We start from the raw sequence: 24,130 nt of genomic DNA, 5'->3' as shown, positions 1-24,130 counted from the left end.
TTAAGACAATTTCAAATTAAATGTAGAGAAGAAGACAAAGTATGTCATGTGGTGCTTCAATGGAAGTTATTTTCACCTACTGCACTGCTGATGTTTTTCAATGTCCAGTCCCAAAAGACTAATTTTATCTTTCACCTCTGTTATTTTGTCACATTCTTGTATCACATTCTGATCTTGGAAAGCTCTCTTTTATTTCTGAGTTTGAGAGAGAACAATACTTAAATCTCTTTCAAGGGTAGCTACTAGAATTCTTTCAAGTAGAAAACCTCTTTATTTTAGGTGTGCTACATTAAATATAACCTCATCTAATTCAGATAGACAGTAGATTGATGCTACCTGAACCTTAATAAAATCTCCGGAGCACATGAGAAGCTGAAGTCAATTACAGCCCCAGTGCTCATCTTTAAGTGGGATAGCTGGGTGTCTGTAATGGAACAGTCAGCTTCAGCCTCAGACTAGCCAAATACCAGCAACAAAAGCCCCACAGAGCTGAGGGAATGGCAGAATGACCTCAGAGATAAATCCTCTTGTGCTTATGACCTAATTCCCTGACATGGTAACCTTCAAACCTCTAAGACATGGTTACCTGCTTGTTTGCCTTCAACACAGTTCTCAGAGTTGCTATCTGTTCCCTCTTGGTACTCAGCAAGGACTTCAGCTTCAGGATTTCTTCCATGAGAGCTTCCTTGTCTTTGTCTACCACTGGCCCAAGTTCTTGAGTAGCAACGCGTTGCCTGGACAGCTCGGTTGTTCTGTCCACAGCAGCCTGCAGGTGTTTGATCTGATCCCGAATTATAGCAATCAAGTTGTAAATGTTCATTGGCTCCCTCCGAGGATCTGACACAGGAGATGGCAGAGATGACACTGGGGATGGGCTGCTGTCACCACTTCCATTCTCTGTCTTTCCCAGCTCAATAGTTAACAGCCCTTTTGAGAGAAGAATGGGAGACCTTCTTCCCTTGGCCTCTGGACTACTGCGCCCACCTTTACCTTCCTTGTAGTAGTCCAGCATCACCCTGTTTGGAGTTTCATTGTTGCACATGCACACATGGTGGTATAAATTGGCCAGTTCTTCACTGAATGTGACTAGCTCATCTTGGGCCACGCTGAGGCTGCCCTGTGTTTCTCCAGCAACATCACTGACTTTCTTCAGCTCCTTCTCCAGCCTGCCCATCTGCTCTCTATCATGCCTACTGGACTTTTCCAGTGAGGTGATCTTTTCAGTGAGAGCTTGGCTCTCAGTCTCATATCTACTCTTCTCTTCCTCATACTTAGACTCACATTCTTTGTATTTTGCCTTCAAATTTTTGAGTTCTTCTTTCAGGTCAGTAATCTCTGCCACAGCCACTTTGTACTTGCACTCCAGGATCTCTGGCCCATTGATGTCAACCTCATAATAGTCTCCATCTTCATGGCTATCTCGGTCCTTCTCGTTGTCAAGGGCAGACTGGCGCTCCTTACTGGCCTGGAGTTTCTTCATGGCATTCAGATTTTCAGTGAGCCTGCCAATTTTCTCATGCTGCTCTGAGAGGGCCCCCCGTGTATTTTCCAGCTGTTTCTGAGATTCCTGCAGTGTTGTTAACAAGTTAACCTTTTCTCTTTCCATCTGAAATGCAGGAACACAGACATCCAGGTTAAGGGAACTGTATCACTTAAATGGTTTTAACTCTAAGAGACAGCAACTTACCCAGTGGTCCATATGGTTACAGAAATCCAATCACTTGCACATTATGGGAAAGTCTCTACAATGTATTCTAAAATTATCTCAAGTACAGTGTTCATTGCAAATTCTTTATCTCCTCTTCAAAATGCACATTTTTACACATTTATCTCCCTAGCTGATGGTCTCTTTGTGAAAACTTCCTTTCAGCTAACGACAGGCTAAAGTTTATTGCTATCTTCTATAATATCAAGTAAATTCTAGAAAACACGCAGCTACTCTATGGTGAAAGCTTGGAACTTCATGAAAAACTCAGAAATACCAAAACCTTTTCAAGTTTTTCCTCTTAAATTTCTAATTTTAAAAAAATTCTGACAGCGGTTTGCAAAAGGGCTTTTTCTTAGAGAAGATAATTTAAAACACACTTGACAAAATATTAGTAGGAAACAGAAATGTGTACCTTGCTCTAAACTTTCCAATCTCCTAATTGCACAAATATAGCACAGAAATGCTTGGTGGTGATTAAGACTTCGTGCTCTTTGAACTAATTACAGAAAATATAAGTACAAAACACCTTTTGATGAAGGTGATTAGAGCAACTTTCAATTTTGAAACAAACCACTATTGTTCTTGCTAGTGACACAGTGAAGTACACACAGCAAGTATTGCACAGGAGATGCATTTCCACCAAGGAAAGGACATGACTGTCACTTCCACTGCATTAAAAAAAAAAATAAAGGAAAAGAAAAAAACTGTGGTTTTTCACTGACAAACATTTAACATCCTCAAATTCTAAATCAAATGAAATATTTAAAATACAGAATAAACAGTGCTACATGAGATGCCGAAAAGACTGAAAGTACATCCCAAACTTGGAAGTGCACAGCTCTTTAGGAAACCCATTTACCTGCACAAGCTGCTGTTTCAGCTTCTGGATTTCAGAAATGTTTAACTCGCTCAGAAGATCCGAAACCAGACTTGGGGCTGGAGGGAAACTTTCATTTTTCTTGGGTGTTGAAGTACTGTTCTTGCCATTGCTGAGTTTGCTGAGGCAGTTTTGTTCAAATCCATTCATGATTTCATCATTATTGGGCTCTGTGGCTTCATCACTGAACTTCAGCCCATCCAGAGAGATGTTTAAGTGGCTGTTGTACATGGAATCGTTGATGTTCATGTAGTGAGACAGCTCCTTCCGAAGGTTGTTCTTCTGCTCCCGCTCTGTCTTCAGTGTCTCCAAGGCCTCCTCAAGCTGGCGCTCCGAGATCTCCTTCAGCCGGATGGCATCTTCCAGCTGGCTATTCAGAAACTCAGTTTCCTCTTCCAGCCTTTTGATTTCATGTTTCAAGCCTTCAAACTCCACCTGGAGATATACAAATGGGGGGAGAAACCTCTAATGAAAATGTCTGCTTGCAAGGCACCAAGTCATTTTGCTTTTCAATGTTTGATGTCACTTAAATATTAATATAGTAATAGAATACTTTTTTTTTTTGTTTTCAGGAGTCTAGTTTTAGCATTATGACTGTAAACATGCTTATGTAATTTAGAGACCACAGAATAAATTCATTAAGCAAACTGTCAAATGAGGTCATGTGTTCCAGCTCAATCAGGACAAGTGGGAGATACAGTGTGTCTGATACAGAAGCATCCCAAAACAGTCTTTCCTAGCATTTGTTTGATTAACAAATTCCCTGGACAGCCTTCCCACAAAGTTAAGCTTCATATTTCCAAAACCTGGCATGACAAAGGTACACTTTGACACTCTGCTTCACTGCCATTCAAATACACCACTGGGTTAAAACTGTGATCAAGCTCTGCTTTTATACATTCAAAATAAAATGCTTTAACATTTCTCTCATCATTTCAGCACATCTTGAAAAGGCTACAATTCAGACTCTACACTTCAGACTCACATTGATGACCTTGATGGCATGTTATCTATTACCTCTAATACTGCACTTTTTTAAACTTCTCTTGCACTGAAATTATGTACACAAACAATTAATGTAAAATTTTTAATCACTTGTGGGAAGCAGGGAAGAAACAAAGAATATTTTTCCTTACCCTGAAAGAAAGGAACTCATACCATATGATATATGACATTATTTATTGTTTGCAAATTGGTAAATGCATCTTTGATATCAACATACAGCAACTTGGGAGTGCTGGACCACACACAACTTACAAACCAGGAGCCAAGCATGACAATTCAGTGTTGCCTGGGAAAACTTGACAGCTGCTTCTAATTACATCAGTAACTAGAATAATTAAAAACTAGAATAATTTAAAGTTCATAAAATAGGATTAGGACAAGGTAGAAAATTAGATAATCCACTGTCATGAAAAGAACAAGCTCTTTGCTCTGTATACTTCCACTGAGATAAAATATTTCAGATTGTAGTCTATTTTCAAAGTTTCCACAATAAAAATACAGCAGTCAATAACAACCAGCAAGTATTGAGAATTGCATCTAGGGTTAAATTTGACTTGGGCCAGAATGGCAGCACTCTCCAGTATAGTTATTCTAGAATGTGAACATGGAGCTGGGAACTTTCACCTGCTGTTCTGAATATGATGAATAAGAAAAAAAAGGTAAAACCCAAAAGTAACCAACTGCATAGGTTTGATTTTACCAGTTCCCTCTCTCTTCCAGCCTGCATCTAGAGCAAAATAGCCCCTTTTGTCCCTCCTACAGGAGCACCCAAAAACTGCATAATTAGACCCAGTATATGCAGGTGCAGAACAGGTCCAACCTGGAACCCTCTTTGGGGTAGTGAGGCCCAAAGTAATAAAGACTACCAGAGAGTTTCACTTGGACATAAATAAAATACATTTGATATCCCACATATCTAGCTTGGGAGGGCAGCTTTCATTCAGACACTGAAGGAGCTTGGCAGCAAATGCTGAAGAGATTTTACTGTGTGCTGACTACAACAGATGTATTAATGTTGTGCCTTCTAAAGAACTTTGATTTTAGGAATATTAAAATGGAATTGTAGAATCAGAGAATAGTTTGGGTAGGGAGGGACCTTAAAGTTCATCTCATTCCTCCCCCTGCCATAGTAAGGAACACCTTCCCCTAGATCAGGGTGCTCCAAGCCCTGTCTGACCTGGCCTTGAACATTTCCAGGGAGGGAGCAGCTGCAGCTGCTCTGGGAAACCTGTGCCAGGGCCTTACCACCCTCACAGCCAAAAATTTCTACTTAATCTATCCCTGCCCTCTGGCAGTGGGAAGCCATTCCCCCTTGTCCAAGGTCTCTTTCCAGCTCTCTTGGAGCCCCTTTAGGTACTGGAAGGTCTCCCTGGAGCCTTCTCTTCTTCAGGCTGAACACCCCCAGCTCTCCCAACCTGTTTCCAGAGCAGAGGGACTCCAGCCCTTGCTTCTTTGTTGCCTGTGTCCTTCACTTTCCCAACTGAGATTTATTTATGCAATGGGACTGACAGCTACCTGAAGAATAAGACCAAGACTAAGACTAGGATAGAAATAGGATAGAAATAATAAATCCCACACTGATAGATGAAGGTAAGTGAAGCATTCCAAAGACCACATCTAATCTAATTAGCTCCACAAATGATAACTCAGAGAAGTTCTTAAGAAGTTCCAAGAATGCAGTTTTCTAAAACTCTGGAAATAGCTGGAACTGCACAATTGAATGTGACCTTTCAGACAAGCTGTCACACAGATGTGAAAGTGGAGAGCAACTATAACAGCATTCCAAGTTTAATAAACGTAGCTAGAAGAGAAGAGGAGCACAGAAATGGAGAAAGAAGGTAAGGATTAAGTAGCAATTAAAACATATATTTAAGAAACACCCCCATTTCCAGATACTGTAGAAGGGGAAGGATGGAAGATGGATGGAGGGCACTGTAAAGAAACACTGAAAAACTACTGTAGCAAAATGACTAAACCAAGTAACAAAGCAGGGTGATAGAGACTTTTCTTCCATCAGAGAAAAAGAAGGCAATGGAAGGACTTGGAAGTCAAAGTAGAATCAATGAAGTATTATGGCTATGTATAAATAGAGTCAGAAAGGACAAGTCTTTGTGCTAAAATATAGAGCTTATAGCCTCAAAAGTAGTACAGAGGTAGAAAATGAGTAGTTGGATGTTCAAATGAGACAGAACCATACTGTAACACAGGAATTAACTGGTGCTACCAAAGCAATGCTCACTGGTTGAAAAACTTGCCTGACTTTGTTTCAGGACAGACACTTGTTTCTGGAGACAGATGTTTTCCTCTTCAAGTTCAGTATAGTCCTGCAACAAACGTGCTTCTCGGAATTTATACTCCTTAATATCATCTCGCAGGCGAGTCCTTTGAATCTCCACATTCTGATTAACCTGGAAAGACAAACAAACCCCCAAATGATGGCAACTGGTTCAGCTACAATTAAATTCCAAAATTTTGTATCTTTCATATATTTTTTATGTGCAGTAATTAATTGAATTATATTGAAACAGAAACTCTTCCCCTCACCCCCTGAAATTACAGAAAATTTACACAACAATTAGATTTTGCATTCTTGCTTTTCTTACAAATTCTCACCACTGATTCTGAAAAATGTCAAGAAACAAGCAGGGAAAGCAGCATTCACACCTGTGTTGTTTCACTGGCTGTAGCAACCAGCAAAAGTTTTCCACACCAGAAGTCAATGCCCAAATCTGTTTCCACTTTAACAAGAAGGGCCTTTTCACAAGAGAAAGACAGACTCAGATGACTCCAGATGTTCTTATTTGGACATGTATTTGCTGCTGCTTTTCAACAGACATTTTCTTTTGACCAGAGCAATAAGCTGAAAACATGATACAATTAATCCTTTTGGAGAGAGACACAGAGTTAAAACTCATGAAATCTAAGATCTCAGGTAGAAAAGAATAGAAACTGATTGACATAAAATACTCCCTTCCCTCAGGCCCAAGACTTATGCAGGACTTAACAAAAGACTTCAAAGAAAAAGTTACCATTGTTTTGAAATAGATAAGAAGTAAAAACCAATATATTGGTGTAGTATGATCTTGGGATCTTTCATGAATATACAGAAAGTTAATAAACTGAGCTGGAATACATACAACTATAGGAATGGCCCACTGTACTTAGCTTTTCCAATATTATTTTTCTTCAAGCCTTATCTTTAAACACTTAATTCATACCAAGTGGAAAGTATGTTCTAAAACATTCACAGAATTAGCTTCAGATATAGGCAAACAGGGAATACAGATTTTTATAGCCGTGCCCATGATGCAGTAGGGTGGGTTTCCACAGTTCTAATTCAAAACCTCTGCTAGCTGCTAACAGAGGCAGCCTGTCACTTCAGCTGGCACACAGAATCTGCTGCCTGATCTCACCTGTCCTGCAGCCCAGCCAAGCAAATTTCAGCTCCAGGCCTACAAACTCAGATTCCCTCCGAGCTCTCCACTCCCAGCCAGACACAAACATGCCAGTGAGAACTAAATACAGTCTCAGCCCTCGAGGCTGTGCAGCAGGGGTCCACTGAGTAACCACATGGGCACCAACAGGTACACACAGCACACTGAGACAAGGGAAATGTCTGCAGCTGGAGCACGTGCCAAGGCTTGAATGCTCTAAACACAAATACTGAATCACCTCCAACTGTTAAGACTAACAAATTTAAATTACAATTCCCTCACACGTAAGGTAAAGATTAGACTATATAAAATTGTCTGCTTTTTTCTTGGCCTCAAAGAGAGCACAACTTCACAGCACACCAAGAAATCAAAATTGCTGAAATCAGACACTACAGTACACCAATGAAAATTATAAGTTGAACAGAATTCAACAGACCAGAATGACTAGGTTAGAATAGACCTCCAAGATATTTAAATTGCTATAGCCCATATTCCATACCTAAGTCTTGTCTCTCTATCTTTGCACAAACCCAGGGCCAAAGGAAAGCTGAGGGTTAACACTCACACTTTTATGTCTCCTTAAAAGATGACTGGAATGTGTATCTGGAAGAATTATCATCTCTAGTTTCAGTGACACTGGAAGCAGACTGGAAATCTGCTGCTCAGTGCACTTTGAGAAGTGACCAGAATCCCTCACAGACAACGTGCTACCTCTTGGGTGGGCAGCTTTTCCACTAAGCTAGTCTTAAAGGCTGAGAAATACAGACAAGAGCTGTGTCTGTGTTTCTAGGAACTACATCCCTGTTTAAGGACAAGACTTGATTCCAGCTCTGTTCCACAAAGTTAAAGAAGTTGACTGGCCTGTTTGATCACTTGTGACCATTTGTACCACAAATCTTCTCTGTCATACCCCAACAAGAGGCACAAGTGAATCCCCACATCTCCAGAGAAGTAACTCACATCTTCTCATCGATTTTGCCACCAAATATTATCCACATATTTGTTACTATGTCCTAAAGAAATTACATGAGACACTTGCAGCTGAGGTGCCATGGAATAAGCTGAGCTTCAGATGTGGTGTGGGCTCTTGGACAGCCTCCCCTCCTGGCAGGGGAGGCCAGTTGATTAGCTTAGGACTAGACAGGTGTTTCAAAGGAAGGTGCAAGAAAGCTCAGGAATAATAACTGCTGACTGTTTTATCCATCCACCTGTGGCTTACAGTCTCTGTAGTTTTACCAGTCTGAATTTAAGCAATGGTTTGAGCTCTCAAAACAATTTCTGCACCAATGCCACAAAGACTTCTGCTGAGCTACAGATTTTATAAGTAATTAAACTCTTTAAGTAATGTCTCAGCAATTATTTCCCCTTAAAAATATGTGGCTTCAGTAGTAAAACAATAAAAGGTCAAAGTTATTATGTTCAGCAACCTACCTAAATGCAAAAGCCATCACTTCATCAGAGAAAACACACAACTATAAACTTTACTATCCTTCTCTTTGTGCATTGCAGTGTTCTGTTATAATTCCACACCTTCAGAAATTAAGGAGGAAAAAGGGATAAAAAGGGAAATTATGCCACAAATATTTGCAGCAAGAAAATATGCACTGGGAATGAAGCAGAAAAAGTGCATGTCTCTGTGCTTGGCCTAAAAAGGTTCCTCTGCTTTCTAAGGCAGCAAATGTGGAACCGAGGAAACTGATGCTCAGTACCCACAGGACCAGCATGGCCAAACATGCAGCTACTTGTCTGTCAAATCACCTTTCAGCTCAAGAATCTTTCCCTTTTTGGTTACATAGCACCAGAAAATGTAACAAATCCAAACTGCAGTGCACCCCCTGCATCTTCACTCACCTCCTTCAGTTCCTGGGCAACAGAATTAAGGCGTTCGTTTTCAGACTGTGTGTTGGCAAGGACATTTCTTATCTGCTTCAATTCTGTCTGCAACTCCATAACCTTCTTCATGTAGTATTCTTCTTTGGTAGCTGATTCTTGAATCAAGGTTTCCTCTCTGCTCTCTCCATCTGCTGCTACCTTCTTGTGGTTGGTATGGGCCTGTCCAAAAGCCTAGAAGAGTCAGAAAACACATCTTTTATCAGTAAAGCTAAAACTCTGCATAAGTAACTTCAATTTTAAATAGTTGAAAACATTTACCCTCATATATTTCTTCAAGGCAAAGAAACGTAACCTTTTCCTACACCCTGCAATTCTGGGGTCAGATTTACAAATGCTAATAAGTGGCAAACACTGTGCTCTTGAAAGTAAACTGCAGCACCCAAACAGTGCCTTGTGATGCAGAACGCTGAAGTGGAACCTCATATAAACCTTGTAGGAGGGAACAACAATGTAGTGACCCGAGTCTGCTGTTAAAACAGGATTGGCTTTCAGACTGCAAGATGTAGGTACTGCTGCACACACATATTCTGCAAAACCAGAATCACTGAGAACACATTGGCATTAGCAGCCTGCTCCCTTTCCCAGGCTGGCAGCTCCCAGCAGCTGCTCCTGGCTGGGAGATTACAGCTCCCCTCCCTGGGCTCGGCGGTGTCGGCAGGGCTGCTCCAGATCCAGGCTAAGCCAGTGGGGTCACGCTGGCTGAAGTAGGTCAGTGGACAATCCCCCAGCCAGCCCGACACAGCAATCCCCAGCAGTGTGCCAGCAAAGGCAGGTCAGAAATCCAACCCACTCAGCACAGCCTGCCTCTGCCTAGTCCTGACACTGGCATTATTTGGCCTCCTTATTTTGGAGTCTTCATTCTGTTTGACACCCTTCCAGGTGATGGTCCCTGTGGTGGTGCTCTCCACACGTGCTCCTGGCACACACAGACACCCCAGCTACTGCAGGATGGAGCAGCCTGAGGCTGGCACTGCCACATCACTGGACAGCAGAGCCGGCCACTTGCAGCAGTTTTATTTGTAACACACTGCCAGGCTGATCAGCCACGTTCAACCAGATTAAAAATGTGATCTGCTAAATTGTTGCACCACAATCCAACCCAAGGCATATCTGGAGTTTCCAGGTGCCACGGTATCTTTTTGAGATACCAAAACATGGCAAATTTTCCTAGTCAACATTAATATCAGGCCATGTAAAGGACAGAGAAACATCTCATCAAACTCCTTATCTTATGCATCTTCAATTGATCATCTTTTCCCAGCTCTTCAGAAAAATACTGTCAGAGAAGAAAAAAAATCTGCTTTGAAGATAAACAGATTTCAGTGTTCTATTACTTCTGTATATTACAGCAAGCACATTAATAGCACAGAAACTACTGACTATACCAGGGCTGAAACAGCTAGCTCTGCCTATAATTAAAGGCAAACAGATATTTCTCCTATCAGACTAAATTTTATTTCTGATAAGCAATTCATAGATACAGGAAACAAACATCCATTGCAGAAATTCTAGCCAGATTCATCAAGATAACCTAAGGGAAATTAAAAAGCACCATATTTCAGACAAAAAGCACCATCTGTGCAAGTCCTTGTCAAATGAATTTCAACAAAGCAGCTTAAAAGCCTAATACCCAAGATCTCCATAAATGTTAAAGGGATAGCAAAAAGCACTCTAGCTCCTCAAATACACTATTTTTTCCCCATAATAAATTAAGATCCACCTTTTATACACAGCATGTATGACAAATCTGTGGCACAGAGAAAGGGACAATGGGCATCTCTTTGCCCTGTGAAATAACACCATTTGCTTTGCAGCATGCCAAAACAGCAAATGGAAGTTCAGGACACTTAAAGCCACAGCTGATCAGCCAGACCTCAGAGTCCAGGCATGATTCCATCAAGGAGCTCAGTAATTCCACTACGGGAGAGATTCTTAAGCATAATGACTAATTTGCTCATGAAAGTTCCAAGGCAGATGCTAGGCCTTGGGTTTCTTTAATATCTGGAAAGAAAATGTCATCATTTTTCCCAAGTCACAATTGATAGGGAGTATTTAAATACAGAAACTACCATAGAGGGTGAGACTTTTTTTTTAATCCAATATCCTGTCTTCTACAGATGCTACTGCCAGATGCTTCAGAGAAAGGTGCAAGAAACCACATAATCTCCTCAAGCTGGGGACTGCCTTAAGCCTCAAAGGAGAATGCCTAATGTAAATTTGGAAGAGCTACTAACACTGAGTAACCCATGTAAAACACCTCTTTATTTTTCAGAGGTTTATGCATTTTTTGGGCTCAGTAAAAAAATGAATTCTATATATAAAATCTTACTTTTACAAGTAACAGTTTTTCATCAGTTTACAAGTTTCCCACATTTCCATAAAAGAATGCATATTTTTGTTCAGAGGCTTGAAGGTGTGTTGTTAACTCCATGGTCAGCTGTCAACCACTCACTATGTTTTGAGACATCAATCACAACTCTCTATTCTCTGCTGATGGCAAGCTGAAGTTCAGTGTGTTATCACTACTTCTATGTGTGAGAAGTTTTTCCATTTACTACAACAGACTCCCTTTTCAGAAACTGCCTTTTATTATGGTTTGTCCCACCTGGAGCAGCTGACCCAACCAAACAGGAACAGCTCACATGCACTAACTGCAGAAACAAGCTCATGGTCACTCCTACCAAAGGATGCTGCTGTTCCCTGTGCACTCCAGTTATTTCTACACAGTAAGGCTGTTATTTGCTCTCAGCCAGCATGCTTCTGAAGTGTCAGCAGGAACCCTGCCGTTAGCTTGACTGTCTGGAGTACAGAACTGTGAGTAAACAGACTCTGACACACACACAGAACACAAGAAACCTCCTTCAGAGCCATGGTCACCAGGACAGGCAGCCTGGAACAATTCAAGCTGTGTGCATTTATAAGACAGCACTTGAAATGCACTTCTATTCCAACCAAGCTTTGTTATCTCTCTTGTATGTACTTAGAAACAACCTCAGACATCACTGTTACAAGACATTTTCATAATTCCTGTGTAGAACAAGAAATGTAACTTCTAACAAAATTGAGCAAAATTACAGGGCAATGTAATTACCTGCCATAGCTACAAGCCCAGACCTGTCTTAAATCAAGCTAGTAAAAGGAAAACTGATTTTTTACTGCATGCATGAAACCCCTAAACCTTCATACATCCTCAAGTCCAGCATCTTCCCCCCCCCCCTTTACTTTTGCTTTAACATTATTTAAAATACAGAAGCAGAAGTCAAAGTTATTCTGCTCTTCCTCCTCTTCCAAAACCTCATTCCTTCTACTAGGGAAGAAAACTGTTCACAGTTATATTGGAATGATAGACTTTGGAGTATCTCTTCACAAAATAAAAGTTTCTGATGTGAGGGCTGCAAAACATCACACTCTGCCCAACAGCTGCCTCTAGGAATTATGAGACACTAATGTTAAGGGATTATCAATTATCTTCCAGATTCCCCAGATCAGGGCAACAGCAAAATCAAAGAGTTAATGAACCAAAATGCTGTCTTGCTATTTGCTCAGCTGTGCTTGTCAGTGCATTGGAAAGTACTTTTCTGGACAAAGGTACAACTTACAACTATCTCTTCAGAAAGCTGCACAGGACACACAGCAAAAGCGCTCCTTGGGTTTAACACCATCTGAAACCAACATAAATGAACCCCTACCCCCAACACACAACTTCAAATTCTGTAAAAACCCCAAATTTTGTATAGCCATTTAGCTCTGACCCAGGCAAACATGAAACACATGCCAGCTGGGGACTCGAAGTTATGTGGTGCAAGGGCAGCGAGATTAGAGAAGTGCACCAAATCATTTGGATGCCAGGTTTTGGTTCGTGCTCATAACCTGCTGGCAAAGCTGCAGATCAACAGAAACCCTGACAGGTTTCCTTTGATCAAGCTGCCACCCCTACCAGCCATGCCAGTCCACGAGATCCTTCTCCTCTCTTCTTTCAAATACACTAAACAGCATTGTCCAAAGGCCAATTATAACATCCCTGAAACACACAGGAAAATTTACCACAATTTGCTGATGAAGGTTCACAAAAATTAGTACCAAAAATGCTATTAAATGCTATTAAATCAACTTTCACGTTTGCAGAATTACTTACATCAGCAGACTCAAGGCACATAGAAAATACATGCTATCATACTCTTAAATAGCCCAGAAAATATTATTGCTGAATTAAGGAGATTACTACAAATTTCAAATGATGGTGTCTTAAATCTCAAGAATTCAAAGCTCTCCACAACAATTGATAATGGAAAAAAGAATCTGGACAGCAAATGGATGGGGCAGACTCATCCAAAAACTGCAGTGTTATATCAAATGGGCAAACCCAGCTCACTTCAAATGAAGTCCTGAATCAAACTACATTTAGACTGAGTTTAAAGTACTGATTTCCAAAAGACAGACTTCATAAAAGGTGAAACTTCCCCTAGGTTTGATGACAACAGATTCATCTGTTTATATTGCAGGAGGAACAAGATCTCAATGATGCAGATGCAGATAGTTTTTTTCCATGAAACAGTACACTGAAGGATGCTTTAGTATAAAACTCCAAATTTTGAGAAGAAAGTTTTCCCAATTCTCTGAAGTTTAGTGTACTGCTCAGATAATCAAATTCTTAAAAACATTATTAAAGTTTTAAACATGATCTTTTGAAAGCAGTTCTTTATCACAGTGCAGCTGTTCATGGAACACATGAAATGTGAAGAATCTCTGAAACACACTTCTTGGAGAATTCCAAATGCTTCTCTCAGAACAGCTGCTGTGATATGGGAGAAGCACAGACTGATCTCAGTCATGCTCAAAAGCAAGACTCTCAGGCCTTCAGGAAAATCAGAGCAGTTCTGCCTTATTTGCCTCTATAATCTGTGACTCCAGATCTCTACTTAGCCCAAAAGTCATCCAAAGTATGCTGGTTATGCTTCCTTATTTTCTGGAATCCTGAACTAAAAGCAAGAGTAACACAAAATTCTGGGATGTCACTACCAAATAAAACCCCCCAAAGAAATGCTGGAAAGGGCTTTTTTTGAACAAACCCAGTAGGATTCCAAACCCTTTATTAACCTCTGAAAAGAGCTGATGTCCCTAAAGGCCTGTCAAGAGCTGATCAGAATCCAGGTGCTGCACAGGGACTGTCAGAGGCTTTGGAGGATGCCCTGTACTGTCTCTAGGGCACTGCCTTCACTCTGTACCTGTCTTCTTAAACATAGAACCACAACAACTAGGGAAAAAAAAAATAAAAAAAATCTATCTATATTTAAGCAGATATACTGACAAGGAAAGTCACAGCCCACCTGCCCTGAGATGAGAGATGAACAGAGGAAGTGACATCCCCCTCATGCTCAGTCAAAATGACAGGGAGGTCCCTGTGCCATGCAGGAACACACCCAAACAAACAGAAAACAACACAAATATTTCACTGAAGAAGCTTCATAAAGTAAATTGCTTAAAAATTCATTTTTCATCTAAACCTGAACTTGTGTTCTCCATTTAAAGTAGGGAGGGGGTAGAAAATAAGCAGAATTGCTTATAAATGAGCTGATATCAGCTTCTGGACATCATCAATCCCCATGCTCATTTCTTCTCAAATGAAGCCTCCTTCACCTGTGCATGTCCTCATTCCTTCCCATTTTCTAGGCTGTGCATTCAGCCACACATGATGCTGAAATGTCAAGCAGGAGGGGCAGTCTTTAGAAAATGTCACACTGGCCTTTTCTCTGCAGTGAAACACTGCTGTATGATGCTAACCATCCTCAACAGATGAAGCAGCATGAAGCATTAACCCCTTCCTTCACTCACACAGTGATGTTTAAGAGATGCTTCAGCCCCTCTTGCTATCAGAGTCACATTAACACAGCTGCTGCACCACCACAAGCAGAACAGAACATGCACATGTTCCTCCAAGAAGCACGTTAGGAAGAAGAGGAAATAGCTTCAAACTCATTAACAAGAAAAGCTGACATAAATACAGGGAAAAGGCAATAAAGGAGAGCTTGTCTGAAAAGAGTCCCTTGCCTTTCTCAATCAGGTTTGAAAAGCAGAGTGATGCCTGTGTGCATGCATGCACAAGAAGAGCAGTACCACGTATGCCCATCACCAGAGGAAACACACATAGAGGTGCCTATTCACCTTTGTGCTGAGGTTTGAGAGCACTCTGGTAAATGTGCTTGTTTCTTTTTTGCTGAAGATCAAGAAGGATTTGCAGAAACTGCCCCTTTTAGAAGGCTCTCATTAGCTACTTTTGCAGTGAAAGAATGTCTTACCCATACAAATTAAACAGAACCCAAGCTCCCAATAAGAAAAGTTGCCATTAATCAAGATGTCCTTTTTTAAAAAATAAGGATAACAGTCATGAGACTAAACATCAAACAAGACATTTTCCTTCAGGTGCTCTCTACCACTACTCAAGAGAGATTCAAGTCTTTTTTTCAGGCTTTCTACTGATTAACAGAGATCAGCCCTGATCCTCCCCTCCTACAACTGCAGGCACCAAACTGTGATGAAGGTACATGCTCTCTCCCTTTGATATAAAAGAGCAAAGCCAGCCTGCCAGGACTCTGACTGTCAGTCCACTCTGACTTCCAAGAAGAGGTCCTGGAAAGCTTGGAGTTAAAAGCCAAGGACATTAGTCACAGGGTATTTCATTCACCACTGTCATTCATCAGTGCCATTGAAAGACTGTGGGCATCGCTGCTATTGAAGATGTGAATGCTGCTTTTGTTTCAAAGCTCATGCTATATATTAGCTAAATATATATCCTCCCAAAATGTGGTCTCTGTCACTTACCAACACATGTGATTACTGACATTGAAAGTACATTCCCTGACAATGTGGAGCATTTCCTCATCCCCAGTGTCCTGCTCTGGAAACAGTGGGCAGGATGGTGTCCCCAGGGCCACCCCAGAACCTGCTGCTGCCTTCATCATCAGTCACCTTCCCAGGAAAGCCACACAGCCAGCAGCCCCCAGCACAGCCCACCAGCAAGTCCAGCTGTTCTCAGCACTGCAATGGGCACTCAGCCAAAGCCTGGGGTTTTGGTTTTCATGGGGGTTTTTTTGTAAGGAAAATTCCTATAACTGTAAGAGGGAAGGAGAATTAAAAAGGACCAATTGCATTCTACTGAGTTTAAACCAGAGAGGAATGGAAGTTTTGGCAAACATGGATTTCTGCCTCCTTATAAATAAAGAAAAGGTACGTGTGAGGGGAGAAAGGTGAGGTGGAATGACACACAAGTCAACAGAGAAAAGTACTCCTATAGGGATAACTTTAACTGATGGGTTAAGGAAAAACAAGCTATCCTGAGGCATCTTTCTCTGCTGTGCATCATAACAGATTAATGAACTGCTGCCAGCAACATTGACAGAGCTCCACACCAAGCCTCAAAGGAAAGAAAGAAGGAAATGTGTAGGAGGAGTTAATGCTGCTGACCATCAGTGCTGTTTAGGAGTTAGACAGCAGAGGAGACCAGAGATTTAAGCAGGTCACTGCATACAAAACAAGAAGTGACTGCAAGTGGGCTCTGTACAGTAATGTTCTGGTAAGACTGTTGCACCTCTGCAGGCACTCGAGATAAGCACATGGCAGGACATGCATTAAAAATGACTGTGCAGAAACTTGATGTAGGTATGATCTATAATGAAATAACTTTAAGAAACTGAAAACCAGGAGCAGTGATCTGTAAGTACCACACTAGATCTCTAGCAGCTGATTTCAAAGAATAATTTCACTAAAGCCCATAATTAGTCTTGAGAAGATATGTTATGAACCTTCAAAGGGTGCAGTGGACACTAGAAACTTGGAAGCAGCCCATTACTTCTTAAAATATTAGCTCTTTACTTAAAGCTCAACAAGATCTTACTGTTTGTAGTAATGTGTAATTTATGAAATTACACATTTCATAAAGGAAAATGTAGGGTTATCTGTAAGTACATTAAAATTAACTAAGGCCTAAGATTAATGAGGCCAATTAAGGTCTCACACAGCCTTTACTGTAATAATTCATAGAAGAGAAAACTTTCATCTAGTGTTACTAATCAAATTATACCCCTTGCTGTTCAGTAATCACTGGAAACTGAGCAAATACATCATGAAGTACCTCTGCTGACATCATTGCCTTCCTTCTCATCTTCACCTTTGGTAAAGATAGTAGACTAGAACAATACTTTTTTTACTCTTATCAAATAAAGGGAACAATGTAACCTTGGAGAAATAGATAAGGAGAAGCCATGCAAAACAATGATACTGCACTTCCTCAAAAGCAGGGGTTGAAAAACAGCCACCTAAAAAGGACACCAGAAATTGAAGACCACCAAAGAAGACTCCAAAGAACACATAAGGACTTCCAATTATGTAAAATAAAGTAACACATATACATCAGGCAAGCAGGGATATCTAATGAGTATGTAATCTGTGTGTAGGATAAAATCTCTGTTTACCAGGGAACTTGATTAGAGGAGAGATCCTCCAAGTGACCACAGCTGCAATAAAGAATGCCTGCACTCTAATACTCAAAACTGTGTTAGAAAGTTTCTATTTGGCCAGTTTTGGTTCCACCTTAACCTGTCCTGTGGCTGTGTGGGGCCTGGAGGCTGCATGGTGTTAAAACATTACCACTAAGAGATCCTTCAACAGCATGAAAGAAAAATCAAATGAGATCTCAGTCCTCTAAACATGTAAGTGGATGTATTTAAAGTTAGGAGGAGACACTTACTAAAATCAGATTAACAAAGCCAGTGTAGGTATTCTGTCCTTCACATTAGACCAAAATGGAAATAGTTTAACTGCCCCACACACAGCTTGCAAGAACAAAAACTTTATTTTTCTATTTGAACACAAGGGTTTGCCTGCAGTCTGTCAGGCATATGCACTGGGAATGTGTGTGGCCTTGCAAGTAGCAGGTGTGACCAAATTCCTCTTGGCAGCCTTGGATGTCCAGCCCAGCATCACCACCTCCTTCATCCACAGCCCAAGCCCACACTCAGCCTGTGGCCAGCCACCACCTGGGTGCCAGTAGAGCTACACAGATCTCAGCTCCTCATTTGTTCCTCACCACCACAAAAGCTCTCACATTTCCATGAGTTTGGGAGTAGGCTCCTTCTCCCAGGCTTAAATATCCCCAGAGGCCAAACGCAAAGCTTAACTAAGCAGCAGGCATAGAGTCACAAACAGCTTGCAGGAGATCTGGTACCTTCAGGGAAGTTGTGAGGCTTTTCAAAACATTACATCACTTCCCAGCATGTCAGCCCACTCCATACTGACAAGTATCTTCCAAAAAGTCATGCAATGGTGCAGATTTGTGCATACTCCAGGGAAGAGTCCAGTCCTTGATCTGGTTTTCATTTTGTTAAAATAATGGTTTACACCTTCTTTGGAGAAAGCCAAATCAACACAAAAAATAATTCTAGGTTGCCTTCCATAAAATGTTGTGGTGTGAGCTGGAGAAGGATTATACATTCCAGTGTCACTGCAGCACAACCCTGCAGCAGAGCTCACTTACCCTTAGGTGCCTATAAAGTAATGCACAGTAGGGAAACAAAGTGACATTGTAGAAATTTGGAGTATCAGGCTGCCCATCCGATAGCTGTAAAAGCCTGCTGAGCCTCAACATGATTAACTTCAGAATTTAGAAAAGTTGCTGCAATATTATTAATTACTGTTCTAGGAAAGGAACATAAAAATAAAGCACAAGCTATAACACCCTTGTTCCCACACAAGAAAGATTACTTATTACATATGAGCACAATCCATTTACACAGCTGATGTTTAAGTGCAGGCTTCTCCAAGGTCAAGCAAGAGTTTCAGCTGGCACCAAAGAAACTGCTCCCTGGCTCAGCAGCCAGTCCCAAAAAATTAAGTTTAACCTCTCTCTCACCTCCTCTCCTCCAACCCCACACTTGAAATTAGAGAACCCAGAAGATAATTGTTTTAACTGGGAGCAAGATTGAGATGAGAAGACAGCTTCCACTCTTTAATTATTGGTAACCAAAGGACCAAACACACACACACACATACACACAAAGTGGTGACAGAAAACACTTTCCATTCTCTTCACTGGCTTTGCTCCCCAGCCAAGGACATTTTATCTTTATGGTAACAGTAAGCATGAAATCCTCCAGTGATACTCAAGTAAATGTTTTTGTTTTTGTTTTCAATACAATAGTTCACATCATTAGCATCACACTGCATGAGGACTCCTCCTAATAACAATGCTTGCCTGCTGCATAGGCACACCCACCCTAGAAATAACACAAGGAAGTAGGCTGCATCCGGCAAAACATATGTAATATACAGCTTATTACACTGTTGCTTGTTACAGCATAGTGACTTCCCCTGGTGTGACAATAATAGAGGCTTCCAGGAACAAACCCTGCTCTACAAGGGTCAGAATTATGGCTGCATAAACAGCTCAGCACATAGTTGTTGGTACCTACTACTAGTTGTACCAGAATGAACCAGGACATGAGGCACTTTGGGGAAAACTAAAATAAATTTTAAAAATCTCAGACTAATTATTTAAAATGTCTAAGCAGATTTTTAATCACCAAAGTATTAAAGGAGACTAATGCTAAGTGTGGAATCACTTCCTGCATATGGAAAAGTTACCTGTGCTCCTGTGAGCTCTATTGTTCCTGTACCTGTACTCAAAGAGCTTTATAAAAACCAAAACTACTGCTCAGGATTTCTGGTTTTAGTGGTCTTCAGTCATTGTCACACACAGAGGCACACACATATGCACAGCTGCACAAGGCATTTCATCATATGTACCATTTGATGGTAGCTAGTTCTGCACGGCAAAAGCAGATATTTTCTTGTTACCTAATTGCCTTTCATTAAGAACTCATAGCATCTGAATAACAAATTTATTTCCCCCCTAGAACCTAAGCAAAGAGAGTTTAACCCAAATACAACTGCATAATCTTTTGTGTCCTACTAGCATGGTATTTACAACAAACTCCAGAGAAATCTCGATTCCCTCTGACATGTTCTGCTTGCAGCCTACATCCAGGCTTCACACTGAACTACATACATGGAACTACATTACCATTGCCCATCACAGTTATGTATTGCTTAAAAAAATCAACATTAGATATATTTGAGCCTCTATTTTAAGGTTTGGGTTAAAAAGCAAGAAGGGAGAGGGACAAAACCCAGCCTTCTCAAAATGCAATTTCTACAAACATCCTGTAGAGAGCAACTGCCAGCTGCAACAGCCACATGGCCAAGTCACTGTGTGCCCCAGTTCATCTGGAGCACTCAGCTCAATCCATAGCCAGTGTGTGTGGCTGGGGAGGCACTGCCCAGTCCCCTCAGATGTCTGTCTGCCAGTGCTGTCAGTGTCGGAAACAATTCAAGGACAGGGTTTTACCATCGCTTCAAAAAGGGAGGACGAGCACATTTCCATCTGCTCAACTCCATGAGACACTTTCTGGAGTAAAGGGGAGGATTAGCAAAGAGAGAGCTACAAAACACAGGAGGAAGTGAAGCCCCGGTGCATGACTTAAACCCTGGCAAACAGGAAGCAGAGGCTTCCCTTAGGGCCCAGCCCTGCAGGGGTCCCAGCAGCAGCGCACAGGAAAAGAGAAATCCCCCCAGCACATGACAGCAGAGGCACAGTGGCAGCTGTTTTCACAGGGCCCTGTCAGAATTACAGCAGCCACTGCTCATTTTGAAGCAGAATACCTGTCAAAACAGAATAACAACAGGCACTGTCCTTGCTGGCAAAGGCAAGAGTTTTGGCTAAAGCAAACAGCACAATAGAGAGTCATGCACACCATCATATATGTGCTGAAGATGTTATGGATCCTGCAGCTTTGTTCAAGCTGGTTCTAGCAGCATCCAGCACACCTAAAGAGACTGCAGGTTATCCTGGGATGTGTCACTGCTCTGTGGCCATCTGAGAGGTCCTACATCACTATGACACTATTAGCTACAAAGTAAGTGCCTCTTCTCTCCAAACATTCAAATTCTTTTCATGATTCAAGTTCAGTTTTGTTTCCCACCTTAAGAGCAAACCCACAGTCTCCAAAGTTCAGGCCTGACGGTACCACAGGAAGTCAATGAGTCTCACTGCTTGCAAAACAAAGCTGCTAATTGCAACAGGAGACCTTACCTCAGCAAGACCCAAGATAAAACTTGTCTGAAACCAAGATAAACTTGGGAATTCTCTACAATGGATGCAACCTGAGAAACTCAAAGATAGCTTGTGAATACAGTCTGCTCCTGACTTCAGAAAACTTTCACAGTTTTTTGAAAAAAATTTTTTGAAAGTTTTTTGAAGTCAAAAAATAAAAATTGAAAAAATCCCCACCAAAATCAAAATGGGGCCTCAGAAAACACCCAAACAAAGTCCACAATGTTCTGTCCTTGCCAGAAATGCAGCAGCAAGCAAGCAACAGCAAAGGGTCAAGCAAAAGCTGTCCTCAGATTTCAAATTAATCAAACACAATTGCTGGGTACAAAAAAGAGAGCAGAATTAGTTAAAACAAATGACTCAATAACAACAGTACAAAAGCCTGATTTTTATTGGATGTGGCAAAGGGTGCTTTCTTTTTTGTTACTTAGAAGACTGTGCAGATTTTTAAATTATTGGCTGAACTGTAAAGCACCTTGTCAGAGATGCTTTAAAAATTTAAAAAAACTTTGAAAATTCTTCAAAATTAAAAGATACTTTAAAACTCACAGGAGTCAACACAGAAAAGATGGAATTAACAAATTCTTCAGAAAATTGCCCAGCAAATGTTAATTACATGCTGTGATGTCTGGTATCACAGAAATCACATTTTATCTGTGATAAAATACAGATAAAACTGTATTTTTATAAATAATAAAAAAACTGGGCATAACAGACCCCTAAACTCAACCAGCCTAGTATGATAAAGAGCAGAAATAAACCAATCCCTGGGTAAAACAATGATAGGCTGGATTTGAACTTAACCAGGGGACCCCAGCCAACCCCATTCAATCTTGAACACAGAAATCTCACCAGCCAGTGAGCTGAGCAGTGTTGAGACCTCAACCAATCAGGTGTTCAAACACAGGAGTTTTGAACCCCCTATAAAAGGGAGTTTTTATCAATAAACTTTAAATAAGCTTTAGTGTGTTCAGTCGTGTGCATGTCTCCAAAACTGTGGCCCAAACGTAACAATTCACAAAGAGTTCTAACTACAGTTAGAAATTAACAAAAATATGGATCATAAGTTCCAAAGGATGTCTTGCAAAAGCTCTGTCTTGGGAATCCAAGGCCAAGGTCTGAAACCTGAAATGACAACAGTGCTTCAGAGGACCCAGTGAAAAACAAGGAAGAATTGAAACAGCATGATGGATTCACACATAGAGAGAAACTAGAAAGGAAGTCTGAAATTAGAAAGGAAATCTGTTCAAGACTGTCAAAGACAAGAAACTTGAATAACTACATTGTTATTTCATCCTAAGACCTTAGACATTCAGAATTAAAAGGAAGCAAACCAAGTCTGTGAATTTTGGAGATTTTGAAAGTAGATCACAGAGCTCCTAAAATAGCTTTACACAGCTAAGTCAAACCATAAAAAATCTTGTATTTCATTAAATAATTAATTTCCAACTAATAATATTGAGACTTTGTAGGTACAAATAGGGAACTGAATTTCTCCCCCCTCCAGACAGATTTAAAAACAATTACATGCTCTTCATCATTTCAGAAGACAAGAATCTCCATGGTTATTTGCTTCCAACTGCAAACCCAGGCATGAAGTGCTACTGATGCAAGTCCTGTATGATTTCACACTCTCTGTGTAAAGGTGTGCAGAGCTGTGTGGTTTGTGTGGTAGGCAATAAATACAGCCACCATGAGAAAAACAAAATCCTGACCACGGATAGCAGATCCCAAATTGCAACACCACAAGACAGAACTGCATACACAGAGGTGAGAGCTAAGTTCAGACTCTCTTTTTATAAGGAGTACTAATGAAGAGATAATAAAGTATTACTCAAAAATAAAAAATAAGCATTTTCCTTCCAAATAATGGATCTAATTTTATTTTGTGCTCATCACACCCCCGACTTCAGCAGAGCAAGACACTGCAGCCAAGCAGAGCTGAGCAGCAGGAAGCAGGAGGAATATTTACATTCCTGAGCAGTGTTCTTACTGCCAGATAGTGACACTGATTTATTTTCAGTGTATATCTTTAAAAAAAATGCATACAGTAAACTTCATTTGGGATTTTGGACATGTAAGGCACCATCATTCTAACTGTTCCAAGGATTAATTCAAAGGCCACATTAATTCAAACACCACAACAGCTGTTTGGTCAGCTCTTCTGTTTTGCCTATGTTTTTCTTTTGTTAGATGGGGAATGTCTGTCACAGATTCATGTCTGTCACCATCCTCCAGCCAGCGGCCCTTCATGTAGTTGCTAACTGAAAATGCATCTTAAAACAAATAAACACATCTGGACTTAAATTCTGACCTCATGTTCAGTAGGAACACAATGCAGGTTTTGTTCTCTCTAATAATTTAAACATCTCTGTGAAGGTTCAGTTGCCCAAGGTCACAAACCAGGGGAAGTGATATGTGTGAACCCCTCTGCCAGCATCCAGCCAGAACCACTCACTCTTGCACTTGGGTGAGGACCAGACCTTTCAGGAGCCATCTACTCCCAGGGCTGCAGACAGATCAAGAAGGCCCACACCAGGTCTGATCTTTGCAGTAATGCTACAGACACTGCTATATAGAATCATAAGTGAACAGGATAGAAAAAAAAAATCTTACATAATAAGGATTTTAACAGGACTTTATATAATAGTATATTTCAGATCCTATTGCTAGAATTATCCCACTGAAATTCTCCAGATTACTTTTTTCCCCTCCAGGAACTTGTGTAAAAACATGGTATCAAAGCAAACTTCTGGATATGTTTCACTGATGAGCTGCCCACAAACTTGTGTCCTCCATTACTTCTCCTCCCTCCATCCTATTTGACTGCATTTTCTTTAAACAAATCCACATATTTATGGCAAATGAACATTTTGACTGCATCTTGCTCTACAGACACAGTTGTTCTCTTAATGAGAGGCATAAAAGCCCAGTCTTAACAAGGGCTCAAAAGGTAGTCTCCTCCAATCCCCAAAGGTGAAATTTGTTGTTTAATAATCCAGATCAGCAATTCCAAGAGTGGGGAAAAGTTAGATTTGTTAGATGGGGAA

The 24,130-nt window shown here is 40.8% G+C and overlaps 1 protein-coding gene across 3 annotated transcripts in view; it reads right to left on the bottom strand.

Moving 5' to 3' along the window:
• Positions 1–24,130, bottom strand: part of BICD2 (BICD cargo adaptor 2) — a 50,462-nt gene that overhangs the window by 11,882 nt on the left and 14,450 nt on the right. For all 3 annotated transcript variants that reach the window (XM_015640826.3, XM_015640828.3, XM_015640827.3), the window contains exons 2-5: positions 8,876–9,088; positions 5,846–5,998; positions 2,568–3,020; positions 587–1,606 (exon numbers count right to left, since the gene is read on the bottom strand). In XM_015640826.3, the coding sequence (XP_015496312.1) occupies positions 587–1,606; positions 2,568–3,020; positions 5,846–5,998; positions 8,876–9,088 (1,839 nt within the window). The remainder of the gene's footprint in view (positions 1–586; positions 1,607–2,567; positions 3,021–5,845; positions 5,999–8,875; positions 9,089–24,130) is intronic.

Source organism: Parus major, chromosome 12 (genome assembly GCF_001522545.3).
Source record: "Parus major isolate Abel chromosome 12, Parus_major1.1, whole genome shotgun sequence".
Taxonomy (NCBI): Eukaryota; Metazoa; Chordata; class Aves; order Passeriformes; family Paridae; genus Parus; species Parus major.
This window is presented reverse-complemented; position numbering and strand designations above follow the sequence as displayed.